This window comes from Sinocyclocheilus rhinocerous, unplaced genomic scaffold, assembly GCF_001515625.1.
Source record: "Sinocyclocheilus rhinocerous isolate Xijiao unplaced genomic scaffold, SAMN03320098_v1.1 scaffold4889, whole genome shotgun sequence".
Taxonomy (NCBI): domain Eukaryota; kingdom Metazoa; phylum Chordata; class Actinopteri; order Cypriniformes; family Cyprinidae; genus Sinocyclocheilus; species Sinocyclocheilus rhinocerous.
Window position 1 is genome coordinate 90,859 of NW_015648723.1, and position 13,758 is coordinate 104,616.

Genomic DNA, 13,758 nt, shown 5'->3' on the forward strand with positions numbered 1-13,758 from the left:
TCTACATTCCCTCCACCGGATCCATATGCGAAACCCACGAGCACAGCCGCCTCAGCGAAAGCGGGGCCGGCACCGTGAGAAACGCTAGTGAAGGCTCCCTCCTCAAAGAGAGCCTTCTGAGAGCAAAGCAAGGCAGTAACAAAACGCTCGCAGTGTGGGCAGTCGGCTCCCTCGAGAGCTGACTCTGCGTCCTTCGCTCCCAAGCAGACATCACACAAACTGTGTGTGTTCCTACCCGAATATAGCGCGGGCAGGGAGGAACACACAGCCTGAACGCTACCTGCTCTCGCCCAAAAGCTTCTCTTGACTGAAGCTTTGACATAATGGAGCTTACAAGTGGACAAACAACACTAAATAAAACTCACAAACAGATAGCGACTGACACACACACAGAGCGCTTGCTGAATGACAGAAAGCTTACACCGGTTCCACCGCACGTGCTTTTAAGCTTCCTGGTCATTACGTCACCCCGCCCGTGACGTCTCGCCCATCCATTGGACTGATTAAACATGTGATTCAGAGCGTGGTCCCGCTGAAGGCGTTCCCGTAGCGTTTTGACACAGCTCGAGTTCCTGAAGGGGAAATCTAATTTTGTGTTAATGACTGGTTGACTACAATTATCTCTTACTTTTTCCTTTGAATTCCATTTACCATGTGTTCAGTAATGCTCCAGGTGCTGTACAAGCTGAAGACAGCTAAGGTGTTTGAGAAGGCACGCTGTAAGGAGGAGAAACCCAGCACAGAGATTGTGGATGAGGACCCATTCGCCATTCAGTTGATGTCTTGGTGTCCCGAGAGCCGCATGCTTTGTGTGGCTGGTGTCTCTGCCCATGTCATCATATACAGGTTCAGCAAACAAGAAATCACCACAGAGGTTGTGCAGGTAACAATTTGTTGTTTATACTTTTTAATGTTAGAATTATTTTGTAAGAATTATGTAAGATTTTTTTTTAATTGAGGTGCTCTTGACTTAAAAAATACTTTGTTTTCTGGAGTGTAATGAGTAATGCTGCCCTTATAGACACTCTCAGTCTCTCTTATTCCCCGTCTCGAGTTATTTTAGTTTCCTGACAACTGCCATGACTCATAACATTAATAATAATATAAAATCTGTTCATTAAATGGATGTTGTTCAGTGACTTGAATGTGTTTGTGCATTTGTACGTGTATGTGCCGTCTACAGAGCCAACTAAGGATATCCGAGGAACAGTTGTTACTCAGATGCTTAACTAAATCCCTAAGCCTTTCAAAGCCGTTTTAATTAATGTTCTCCACATCTAGCTGTATATTGAGCTTGAATAATTAATACTGAATTCATTTTGCCCTCTTCCTGTTTTTTGCAAGCTGTACATTTGCGTACTGATGCTTCTGTGACCCATAAATAAATGAGCGCTTATGGTAATGCTGTTAGAAAATATATCTGTGAATAATTAGAATTTCCATATGATTTATTGTGGGAAAATATATAATGTGGTAGACTGAAGCAATTAAGCAATAGTGCTTTATTAAAGCTTAATCAACGCAACTTATTTACATATTAATACATGACTCATATAAACAGGATAATAATGAATAAAATGTTCGAATACAGTCATATTGGGGACACGTGAATTTCAGGCACAGGAATGAATCTCATTGGTTAACAGAGGCGCATGCTCAGCGCAAATGTGGGAAAACCATTAGTGTTACCATCGTCTGCTGACAGAACGTTCACACTTCTGTATAATGAGGGCAAATTAAACCTATTAGCACCTTCAGTCCCGTGACTCTCACACATAGAAACACTCACTTGGAAGAGACACGCACACCAATTAGCGTCTCATAATAAGAATAGCGACACCGATGGGGATCAATTAACTCAGTGTGTTTAGCTGATTCATACCCATCTGTTCTCAAGCACAATAGTGCCAATTACATGTGTACATGTGTGTGTGTTTTACAGTTATTGGAGGTCAGGTTACAGTATGAGCTGAATGATCTGGAGTCTCCAGAAGGAGGAGGAGATCAGACACCAGCTCCTCCCACACCAAGCACCTCCCCCAGTCCACAAACCGCCGCCCCTCAGTCACACACATCCACTAGCAGCAACTCATCAGATGGGATCCGAGACAATATACCCTGCCTCAAGTAATTCTGTATTTTAATACACATAGCAGGGAATCCAAAAGTCCGAGGCTACTCGTGTAAATGCCTCTATTTTACTTAATTTTTTTACATTTAGACATTTTTTCAATGCAAATGATATTATCGGCGGAACATTTTGATTACAAAATTTAAAAAAGGCTTATTTTTTAGTATTTTTAGTATTTGGTATGTTGCCCATTTGCTTTGACAGCAGCACTCAGCCCATATTAATTTGTGTTAAACCTGATGACCAGGTGATCCAGCATAATTTGAAAATGATCCAAAGAGCATCTTGTGTTTCACTGGATTGAAAACATCTGTCTTTACAAAGGAGTTCACATGATCAGTTTATTTGATTTGTGAGAACCCAACAGATAATATGCACCAAATTTAAGTGTCAAGTTAAAAATAGTTCAGCTTTTACAAACACTTTTCAGGACTTCTGTGTTCTGTTCCATCCAGCTGCGCCCTGTCTGGCTGTTTCCAAAGAGAGCGTTGAGAGATGTAGTTGCCACTGACTGAAAGTTAGTGTTCACAGTATTGACGCAAATTGTTGTCTGACAAATCAGACAACAAAGTTGCACTGTGAGGCCCCTTTTTGGCACATCTTTGTATAGCTGTTACTAGATTTTGCTAGTTTTTGTGATTAATCATGACACTTTCAAGTGCTTGGGTACTCATGCCCATCCTCAGTATGTAATATATGACATTATAGAGTAAATGTTGTAAAAAAAAATTTTGGCAGGGACTGTGTATAACCCATGTCCTCTCTCTGTCATTCCCTCAGGGTGCGCAGCAGTCCTCTGAAGCAGTCTCCAGGGTATCAGGTGGAGCTGGTGGTACAGCTGGTGTGGGTCAGTGGAGAACCGCCCCAGCAGATCAGCAGCTTGGCCATCAACTCCAGCTATGGCTTGTGAGTTACCTGAAGATTTGAAGACCTGTTTTACATTGTTTCGTCAGGTGGCTCAGCAAATGCTGCAGACTGTCAGAAATGTTTATGAAAGGACAATATTTGCTTTGTTCTTTTATTATATTAAAATATTTTAAAATATGAACATACATTTAAATATATATCAAGATTTTCAGTGAATAACGACAACTATGTTGGTTTGTTCCTCACACAAAATTATCGTAAGGCTTTATAAAACTTGGCATAGACAATCCTTCAAAGTTTGGGGTCTGTATTTTGTAACGTTTTTAGTCACTTTTAGGAAGTCACTAATGCTTACCATCGGTGCATTTATTTGATAAAAAATACAGTTAAACAATAATAATGTGAAATAGTATTACAATTAAAAATACCTTTAAAAAAAAAAATTTATTGCTGTAATGCTGAATTTTCAGCATCACTGTTACTCCAATCTTCAGTGTCACATAATTCTTCAGAAATCATTCTAATATGCTGATTTGGCACGCGTACCATTTTTTCTTATTATTAAAGTATTACCATACCAGTATAAACCATTCCCCCCCACAGGATTCACTTTGAAGAACAGAATTCAAAATAGAAAGTAATATAGAATAAAGTGGATAGAATAAAATGTCTTTACTGTCACTTTTGATCATTTTATGCGTCCTTTATGCGTCCTTTAATGCATCAAACTTTTGAATGTGTGTATAAATGATAAATGATTGTGTGCGTAAATTATATTAATTTGATTAAATAATCACTATACCAGCACTAAACCAGCATAAACCAAAATCCTTCTAATTTGATGACAAAAGCACTTGCTGTCTTTTATGTTTGTGTGTAACATAGGGTGGTGTTTGGCAATAGCAATGGTCTGGCAGTAGTGGATTACTTACAGAAGACTGTTCTGTTGAATCTGGGAACTGTGGAATTGTACAGCTCTAATGATCCGTATCAGAGACAACTGCGATCTCCACGCAAGAGCCGACAGCCTTCTGGAGGTCTGATATGCACACAAACATGGTTTTCATCTGTAATAGACAGAGCACATATATATGAACACAGTGAGCCTTTTAACAGCACCATTGGCAGGACATGCAGCTGTGCAGTGAGGGGATACAGCAGTGTGACCCCTGCTGGTGGATGGCACACTTGCAGCTAAACACATGCTAGTAAGGAAGAAATGATTGCTGGGACTTGGCAATGGATTGCTTGTTAGATTATCTGGTGTGTATGTGCGTGTTTGTGTCGGGGGTAATGAGTGATATTTAGCGGGGGGCTGGGATCTGTCGGATATGCGCACAGGGAGAGTGCTGATCAGAGCAGCTGGGTTCAGCTCCTGTCTGCCCATCTGCCTCTCAACTCCGAGATCAGAGCAAAGGCTACACACTGCACCTCACACTAAAGAGTATAGGCAATTGTACTGTCTAAAATACATCTTAGACTACTTTTACACAAGGTAGTGGATACTAGCACACTTTACACGTTTTCCATAGTGTGACAATCATGTTTCTCTTTCTCTCTACAGGGCTTTGTGACATTAACGAGAGCTCAGCCACCTCAGAGGATCGCTGCAAATCCCCCACCTCAGGTAAAACACCCCTCAGAGCATGACACAATCCATACCGCCTCCTGCCACCATCATACCGATCAGTCCTGACACTGGAGTCTGCTGAAACACAGATGTTATGAGCTCCACAGGGGGGCATTTTAGCATTTCAACCGTTTCCTCTGCACAGGACTAAAGGGATAGTTCACCTAAAAATGAAAATTCTGTCATTATTTACACATTGTCATGTTGTTTCAAACCTGTATTGACTATATTTCTTCTTGGAAAAGAACTACAACTGTATACTGCTGTTCAAAAGTTTGGGGTCAGTGAGAATTAATACTTTTTTTTAGCAAGGATGCATTAAATTGATCAAAAGTGACAGTTACATTGTTACAAAAGATTTCTGTTTTCAGATGACAATAACAAGAAATGTTACTTTAGCATCAAATAGGCATATTAGAATTATTCTTAAAGGGTCATGTGACATTGAAGACTGAAGTAATGGCTGCTGAAAATTCAGCTTTGCCATCTCAATAATTGCATTTTTAAATATATTAAAATAGAAAACGGTTATTTTAAATTTTAACAATATTTCACAAAATTACTGTTTTATTTTTTTGTCAAATAAATACAGCCATGCTTATGATATTTTTAAATATTAAAACTGACCCTTTAACCTTTTGAACAGTAGTGTATGTCAGGTCTTCTGAAGCCTTACAGTAGTTTTGTGTGGGGTTCAAACCAACATTGAAATTATTTACTGAAAATCTTGACATCCCTTCATGAGTTTTCATTAACCTAATTGATCCCATTCACAAAACCAGTCTGTATTATATGTTTACACACTAGACTGATCTGAAAAACAACATGAGGGTGAGTACATAATGATTTTTGAGTGATTCCTTTAAGATTCATTACTAATTAATCCATATTACACCAAAAATCAAGTATACACGTGTGTGGATTTATTTTGTTATTCTCTCAGTATTAAACAAGCCCTTTGCTGGAAATCATTGGCAGTGTTAACAAGGCGCACCCTATGTAACATCCTAAAACTTTGTGCATGTGTCTGTGGAGGAGAACAAAAGTTCACAAAGGTTACAGATGACTGATGATGGCTGGCAGTGTGATGAATGGTAATGCTGACTGACATTGTGACAAGTTGCTGGCGCCTGATGGGAGAGTAGCGGTTAAACATCTGGGCTAGAAGCAAGTCATAGGTTCAAACCCCTGAAGGGGTGATTCATGACCTGAGGAGCAGCACCATTGTGCCCTTCAGCAAAACTGTCTGTTTCAAAGCGTTTGCTAAAGTAAACATCCACAGCAATCATAAAGACCACACTGGATGAATTGTTAGGAAGTGGTTTCTGAAATTATATGTGCAAAAGAGTCGAAAATGTAGCAACTGCTTAGACTCTGAGCTAGACACAGCTGTTTTTGTGGGCGGAAAGGACACATTAAATCTAAATTTATTAGACAACCAAAGCTTATAAATGCACTGTAAAACACAGCACTCTTAGTTGAGAGTGCTTTTAGACTGTGGTTAATGAGGTATTGATTGCTTTCAGATACTGTCACTGAATTGTGTAACCAAATATTTAATCGAAGATGTGTCACATAGAGGTTTTACTTTTATGTTTTAGATTCATGTTATGCAAATAACACTTTCCCAAGGATGAAAAAACTCCTAGAAAGAGCGTGACATTCACACTCGGAGACCGGGGCAGATCTCAAAATAGAGATAAGATTTGCTCCGAAAGGTCAGAGCAGAATGAGAATGTATTTCCAAAATGACTTAACCTTCAGTTAGAGCACAGACCTCTGCAGCTGTTCTCTCAGCAAGTGGTTTGATCAAATATTGAAAGAAGGTCTCTGTAATTATTGTGCAAATAGCAGCCTACACTTGCTGTAACACCTCGACATGGGCAGATACAGAACAAATGATTGCAACTGCCACAGAAAGCCAAACCAAACGCATAACAAACAAAACAACCCGGGTCGATAAATCATTTTCACGTTATGGCTCTCCTGCGCTGTATGTTGCTCCCAAAAAGCGTAAAATATCTCTAACTGCTCATATGCTTTACTTCCTCCCAAAAAGTCTTGATGTCAAACCATCAGCAATTCTACAATGGAGGAGGGAGAGGAGGTAAGGTTGGATGACGGTGTAGAAGAGGTTCCACTGGTTTTGTTCGGCCACACTGTCTCTGTCTCTATGTATGAACAAAACAGAGGAAGCAGCTGTCCTCAGAAATAGTTACTTGAATAACCCTGATGGAAATTCCCACTGCATGCTACGTTCATGTAGCACGCATGTAACATGGTGAAATGTGCTTGTGGTGATTTGCTTGAGGCGTTTCTCTTTTGCCACACCGGTGGCTGCGTGACTGCGTCCTATAATTGTCTGTCTGTAGGAATGAAGGTTTTCGGTTTGTTGTCTTCCTGTACTTCCTGTCTCTTTATGTCCGTACATCTCCGCACAGGATTTTGAACAATACACATTTATTTAGATGGATTGCAACCAGCAGTTGAATTCACTTATATATGCTTTTGTGGAGTACTATTACGAAACAAAACATATAGTTTTGGGTAATTGACCATTTAGTTTTCTTTAGTTGTTCTTATATAGACAAGCTGTGAAGGCTGTTTTTGTTTTGTTGCTTTCTTAATGATTTTTTTAATGACTGCTGAGCTCATTACACTGCAAAAAACAAAACAAAAAAAAACACTTTAAATCATTATTTTGTCTACTTAAAATATCTTAACCTCTTTAAAAGGAAATAAATGCATTTATTTGAGAAGCAAAACTGTCTAAGATGTTAAGACTTATTTTAAGAGTATATCAAACAAAAATAATAAAATCGATATAGTGCTATCATTGAATATACCATTTAGTTTAATTAACATTCAGTTAATCAATGAACATAAACATTGTAAAAAAAAATAAATCAAATAAAAATACATCTAAAACTGTAATGAATATAGTATTAAAATAAAAACAAAATGATCTTATTCAATTTTGTTTCTCAAGTAAATTTATCTTGTTTTAAGAATGTTTAGATATTTTTGCTGATAAAACAAGGTCACATGTTCATCTGCCAGCTATTTATTTATTTATGAAAGATAATAGATAAGTCAACATATGCCTATGCGGCAAGGGTATATACATTATACTAAATGTTCAAACTCATCCATATAAGCCATAATGTCTCATTTGTATTCTCCTGTGTGGTGCATGCTTGTGGCATGGGGTGCTGAGAATGATTGTTTTCTCTGTTCTGATGTTAATTCTTTTCCTTTCAGGGCTTTGTGTGGCCAAATTACACCCATTTACATCCCAGTACTGTTTGTCCAGCATGCAGCATTATGCAGTTTGTCTCTGACTCGCTGAAAAATATTGCAGTGTCTCCTTTGTGCTGTTTGAAGCATTTGTGTCCCTCAGGATGATTAAAAAATCCCTTTAGCTATGTTGTCTTGGTGTTTTCTCCAGCACAACTAGTTCAAGCATTGCATGGCTTTTACTGAGGCTTCAATGTGTTTGTAAAGAGAGGTGTTCTCTTTTTTCCAGCTAAGATGTCACGGAAATTAAGCTTGCCTACTGAGCTAAAGCCAGACTTGGGTAAGCCTTGACTTTGTGTTCATGCTACACAGCTTTTGAATGTGGAGTCCATCAGCACATTATCAGAAACTGGAGGGTCCACATGCTCATTAGCTTTGAACATCTCATGTCAGTTAGCCCAAGACTATGGTGGCTTTCAGAGTTTATACTGAGTTTCTGAGATTGAAACATGAGTTATGAAATACAGTTTATCAGAAAAGGTCCATCTGAAGCTGATTTTCTTTTGTATTGATTCGTGGGTCTGACATACATGGGTCATGACTGTATTGGTTTATCAAAAGGCTTGTGAGTGTTTCCATAAATGGTACATGTAAGCATGGCCAAAACCACTGCATCACTTTCATGTAGTCATGGTCCTCTGTCAGTCTTCCTAACTCTTATCCTGAATAACACAAGTCAGCATTTGCCAGTTCAGCATTTGCTGGTATTTAATTCAGTATCAGATTCAGTTCGGTCATAACTTTCCAGCAGGAGTGTTTTTAAGGGAGTTCCCTCAAGGAGTACTTTTCTGGAATTGCACTGATTTGAAATGGAAATCAGATGAGTAGTTTGATGTAAAGATCATTTCCCCCTCACATATCATTGCCATATATTAACTTCTACAGGATATCAGTTAATTGTTTTGAATAAGGAAACTTTAAATGTATACAATTGTTCAAATGTTTGGGATCATTAATTTATTTTCTTTTTAATTTTTTTTCATCAAGGATGCATTTAATTGATCAAAAATTACATTTATAATGATAGTTTTCACAAAAATATTAAGCAGCACAACTTTCTTCAGCATTGATAATATTAAGAAATATAACCATAATTGGGGTCCAAGCACAACATGGTTTGTGTAGACGATACAATTATACAATGACCATGTCTCTTTTAAAATGTAATTATCCTTAAGGGCCTCTTTATGGACGTTTTATTCTATGTACGTGGACGATTGTAATATCAAAAGTGAAAGCAGCGTGTGGGTGTGATTTAGAGATAATGAAGCCAGACGGGAAAGACTGGACATCACGTTGGTTTCATATGGATTACTTTATCACAGAATATTTGTTTTTGAGAAGACTTGTGTCGTTTAAAAGTAGACATGTCAAGCTTTCTATAGATATATCTCTCATGTCTTTGTGTCGAGTATTCGCTGAGTTTCAGTTCATTTTAGTGACACATTTCTAAATGAAGATCACGGAGACAAAGGCGGCAGACAGCGCACCCTGTATGTTTTCTTTATTTTACAAAAGCACAAAGTTTTGTTGTTATTATGTGTGTATACAAATAAAAGTAGACACTTTACAGATTCGATTGATGTATTGCTCTTATCTGTACGATCAAAACTGACGGAGTAATTTAAGTTCCTTTAGGGGCTTTCAAAAGAAATGCAATGAAACCCGCCGGCACGTTTGTCGACCCCAGAGGGTTAAAACAGGCAAATTCAAAATTGGACAGCAACTCATTGAAGACTGGCATAATAGCTGCTGAAAATTCAGCTTTGCCTTCACAGAAATAAATTAAATTTAAAATTATTAAAATAGAAAACATATATTTTAAATTGTAACAGTATTTCACAATAGAACTGATTTTGCAATATTTTTGATCAAATCAATGGAGCCTTGTGTAATGTGGTGTTTGGGTTTTGTCTTGTTCATGTTTCCATGTCTTTTATTTTGTAATTGTTTTATGCTGTTTGTGTCATACTTCCCTTGCCCTCATGTATCTCAGCCTTGTGTATGTGTCATGTTCTGATTGGTTGTTTTAGTCATGTGTCTTGTTTCCCATTGGTTTGTTCTTGTCATGTGACCCTCTTGTTTCCTATAAGTAGCCATCATGTTGCCATTGTCTGTCGTCGTGTATTGAATGTATTTATCCCGCTGTTGGTGAGTCTAGTCTGTTCATGTCAAGTCAAGTCAAGTCTGTTCATGTCAAGTCAAGTCAAGTCTCGGATTATTGTTTGGATGTTTGGATCACACTGTAAATAAACTGCACTTGGGTTCTTCACTACGCTTGCCTTCAGTAGACTGATTCGTTACACCTTGTTGAGCTTAAGACACTTTTTTCACCCAAAACATTAGAAAATCTGGAAATTTTGAACAGTAGTGTAGGTTTTAAATGAGGAAGATATTATGTCGTAAAAATGGAAACTAAAAATTTTTATTTAATTCCATTATTTTTATTTATTTGTTTGTTTTTAATTTCTAGACTGTACGCATCTTGGATAGGATGACCTATCGGATGAGGAGTTTTTCCCAGAATAGTCCGATTTTCAGACCCCTTTAACATGTCCAGATGCAGATTTATTTTAGAAGATGGTCTAGTAGGGCCAATTTTCAAATAAATGAGGTCGGGTAAAAAGGTCTAAAATATGTAAGTGTTCCAGGAAAATAGGGCATCTGGTCATCCCAATCTTGGGAATACCATTTATCTCCATCACACTGGAGAGACTGCCTCATTTCCCACATCAAAGGTCATTTTCTCACCACTGAAGGATATTGTGTATTTTAACTTGTGCATAAACCACAATCACAAAGGCAGAACATTTATTTAGATCTTAATTCTGCTCAAGACGAAGAGGCTGATATGGAAAAAGTAATCTGTCAATCTGTTGGTTGTCATCTCAGAGTGGGGGCTTTACCTTTTTGTGTTTTTCTCTCTACTGTCCTACTCTCTGTATGTCCCCCGCGGGGTTCCATACCCCTAGACAACAGGGACAACTCCTTCAGCCGCTCACGGAGCTCCAGTGTGACCAGTATTGACAAGGAAGCACGAGAGGCCGTCACATCTTTCTATTTCTGTGAGACGTACAACCGTAAAGTAGATGGCGGACTTACACCTAGTCTGTGGGTTGGCACGTCCTTGGGCACAGTCTTGGCAATCTCCCTCAACATGCCCCCTGCTGGAGAGCAAAGGCTTCTGCAACCAGTCATTGTCTCCCCTTGTGGTAAGTTAGCACATTAGAGGTTTAAAGGAATAGTTCACCCATAAATGAAAAATTACTGAAAATGTACTCAGCTTGAGCAAAATGTGTAGATGAGTTTGTTTCTTCATCGAAACAGGTTTGGAGAAATTTAGCATTACATCACTTGCTCACCAATGGATGCTCTGCAGTGAATGGGTGCCGTCAGAATGAGATTCCAAACAGCTGATAAAAACCTCACAATAATCTACAAGTAATCACACAACTCCAGTCCATCAATTAACGTCTTGTAAAGCAAAAAGCTGTGTGTTTGTAATAAATTAACCGTCACTTCTGGCCAAAATTCAAGTCCATAATTCTAAAATAATGTTAAAAAAAAGTCCATCCTCTGTTGTCTTCTCACATTAAAATCAATTGACTTATTTGTGTACAACTGTTTTCACTTCTTGATCTGTGGATATTTCTCTCCTGATTCAGATGAGATGACCTTTTCTCTGGAGGAAGCGTTATGGTTTATGGACTCATATTTTGGCCGGAAGCAAAGGTTTAAAGTGAAAGCACTTTAATTATGGACTTGTGGATTATTGTGATGGTTTTATCATCTGTTTGAACTCTCATTCTTACGGCACCCATTCACTGCAGAGGATTCATTGGTGAGAAAGTGATGTAATGCTAAATTTCTCTAAATCTGTTCTGATGAAGTAACAAAGTCATCTACATCTTGGATGAAATTTTATTTTTTGGATCAACTATTCCTTTAATTTGAAGGTTGGTTTGTTTGACTCTGACATCTCAACCCTCTCTGTACAGGTACTCTTGTCAGGTTGAAGGGAAGCATTCTCCGGATGGCTTTCCTAGATTCTACAGGGTCTCTCCTCCCTTCTGCTTTTGAGCCATGGTACGAACCCAATGCCCCGGCCAACGGAGAGGAGCGGGACAAGGTCCGTAAGAGACGGCCGGTGTCTGTCTCCCCATCCACATCCCAGGAACTGAATGAAAACCAATATGCTGTGCTGTGCTCTGAGAAACAGGCCAAAGTCATAGCCCTGCCCTCTCAGACCTGCGTATTTAAACACAACATCACCGAAACATCTTTTGTGCTGCGGGCAGATGTGGTTCAGATAAACACTGGCATTTGTGTAGCCTGCTTCTGTGCCAATGGACACATCATGACCCTCAGGTGAGAGAAGATGCCCTTAACATAAGCCAGATGAGGGTTGATTTAAGTGCTTTCATTTGGGACTGTGTTGGGATGTGTAAATGCATAAAAATCTATGACACTTTTAACACTTAGATAAAACTTTAGCAAGCAGCATGATTAAGCATGTGAAACTTTTTCACCTTATATTAAAAAATATCCTACATACACTACCTTTCAAGAGTTTGGGGCTGGTATTATTTTTTATGTTTTTGAAAGATGTCACTTAATGCTCAACCAGGCTGCATTTTTTTTAGTTACAGTAAAATCAGTAGTTTTAAAATATTATTACAATTTAAAATAACTTTTCTATTCTAATATATTTTAAAATGTAATTGTGTCTAGTGATGGCAAAGCTGAATTTTCAGGAGCCATTACTCGAGCCTTCAGTGTCACATGATCCTTCAGAAGTCATTCTAATATGCTGATTTGGGGCTCAGGGCATTTCTTATAATTATCAGTGTTGAAAACTGTTGAATATTTTTGTGGAAACTAGCATTAGAAATCTTATGTATGAATAAAAATGTTTTTACTACCTTTTTTGATTAATGCATCCGTGCTGAACAAAACTTAGGGCCAGTTTTACTAAACAGGGCAAATTAGCACGAGAGCACAATTCCAAAACAGCGCCGATGGGAGGAGAAATTTCTGCGGGTGATTTACTAACAATGGCCAAATTAAAGAACACATACGCAACATCTTATTTACATATCAACCAACACAATATACCAAGTGCAGCACAAATTAACGTAGTCGAGAATAAAGAAATAAAGAAGCCACAGTACGTTGAAAAGAACCGGAGGCCAAAAATGAAGGTTTGCTATACGTTTTGATAGACCTGGTATTGCGCGACTCCTAGTTGAGGGTTCCAAGTCATCTTTTATTTCCTGAAGCAAATTAAAAATATCATGGCTTCAGCACAAATTAACGTAGTCGAAAATAAAGAATAAAGAAATAAAGAAGCCACAGTACGTTGAAAAGAACCGGAGGCCAAAAATGAAGGTTTGCTATACGTTTTGATAGACCTGGTATTGCGCGACTCCTAGTTGAGGGTTCCAAGTCATCTTTTATTTCCTGAAGCAAATTAAAAATATCATGGCTTGGCAAAAGATATGTTCAGATAATGTGTTCTTCTGGCATTCAAAATAAATTATACGTGTGGATAAAATCCTCTCCCTTCTACCATGCGCTCTCTGTTTTCTGCGGTGCCTCCTCCTAGCAACAATAATTGCAGCCATTTCAAGCGCAAAATAGTTTAACACATGCTTTTTTTGGCCGTTAAATAATGGCGCAAATGCCAGTAATTTGACGAGCGCAAACGTTAGTAAAGCGCGTTGCGTGATTCATTTGAATACTCTCCTCCCATAACTTTTGCCTCTGAAAGGGAAACTCCTAAAATGCATATTCAATAAGGTCAGGCGTGTCCACGCCTTTTCAGCGCTAATTC

At 38.4% G+C, this 13,758-nt stretch overlaps 1 protein-coding gene across 1 annotated transcript in view; it reads left to right on the forward strand.

The window, feature by feature from the left end:
- The window catches only part of LOC107710208 (syntaxin-binding protein 5-like), a 102,219-nt gene that overhangs the window by 82,678 nt on the left and 5,783 nt on the right, over positions 1 to 13,758 (forward strand). Inside the window, exons 14-22 of the mRNA XM_016514949.1 lie at positions 663 to 883; positions 1,943 to 2,127; positions 2,912 to 3,037; positions 3,884 to 4,035; positions 4,563 to 4,625; positions 6,688 to 6,735; positions 8,155 to 8,205; positions 10,856 to 11,137; positions 11,924 to 12,293. Coding sequence (XP_016370435.1) covers positions 663 to 883; positions 1,943 to 2,127; positions 2,912 to 3,037; positions 3,884 to 4,035; positions 4,563 to 4,625; positions 6,688 to 6,735; positions 8,155 to 8,205; positions 10,856 to 11,137; positions 11,924 to 12,293 — 1,498 coding nt within the window. The remainder of the gene's footprint in view (positions 1 to 662; positions 884 to 1,942; positions 2,128 to 2,911; positions 3,038 to 3,883; positions 4,036 to 4,562; positions 4,626 to 6,687; positions 6,736 to 8,154; positions 8,206 to 10,855; positions 11,138 to 11,923; positions 12,294 to 13,758) is intronic.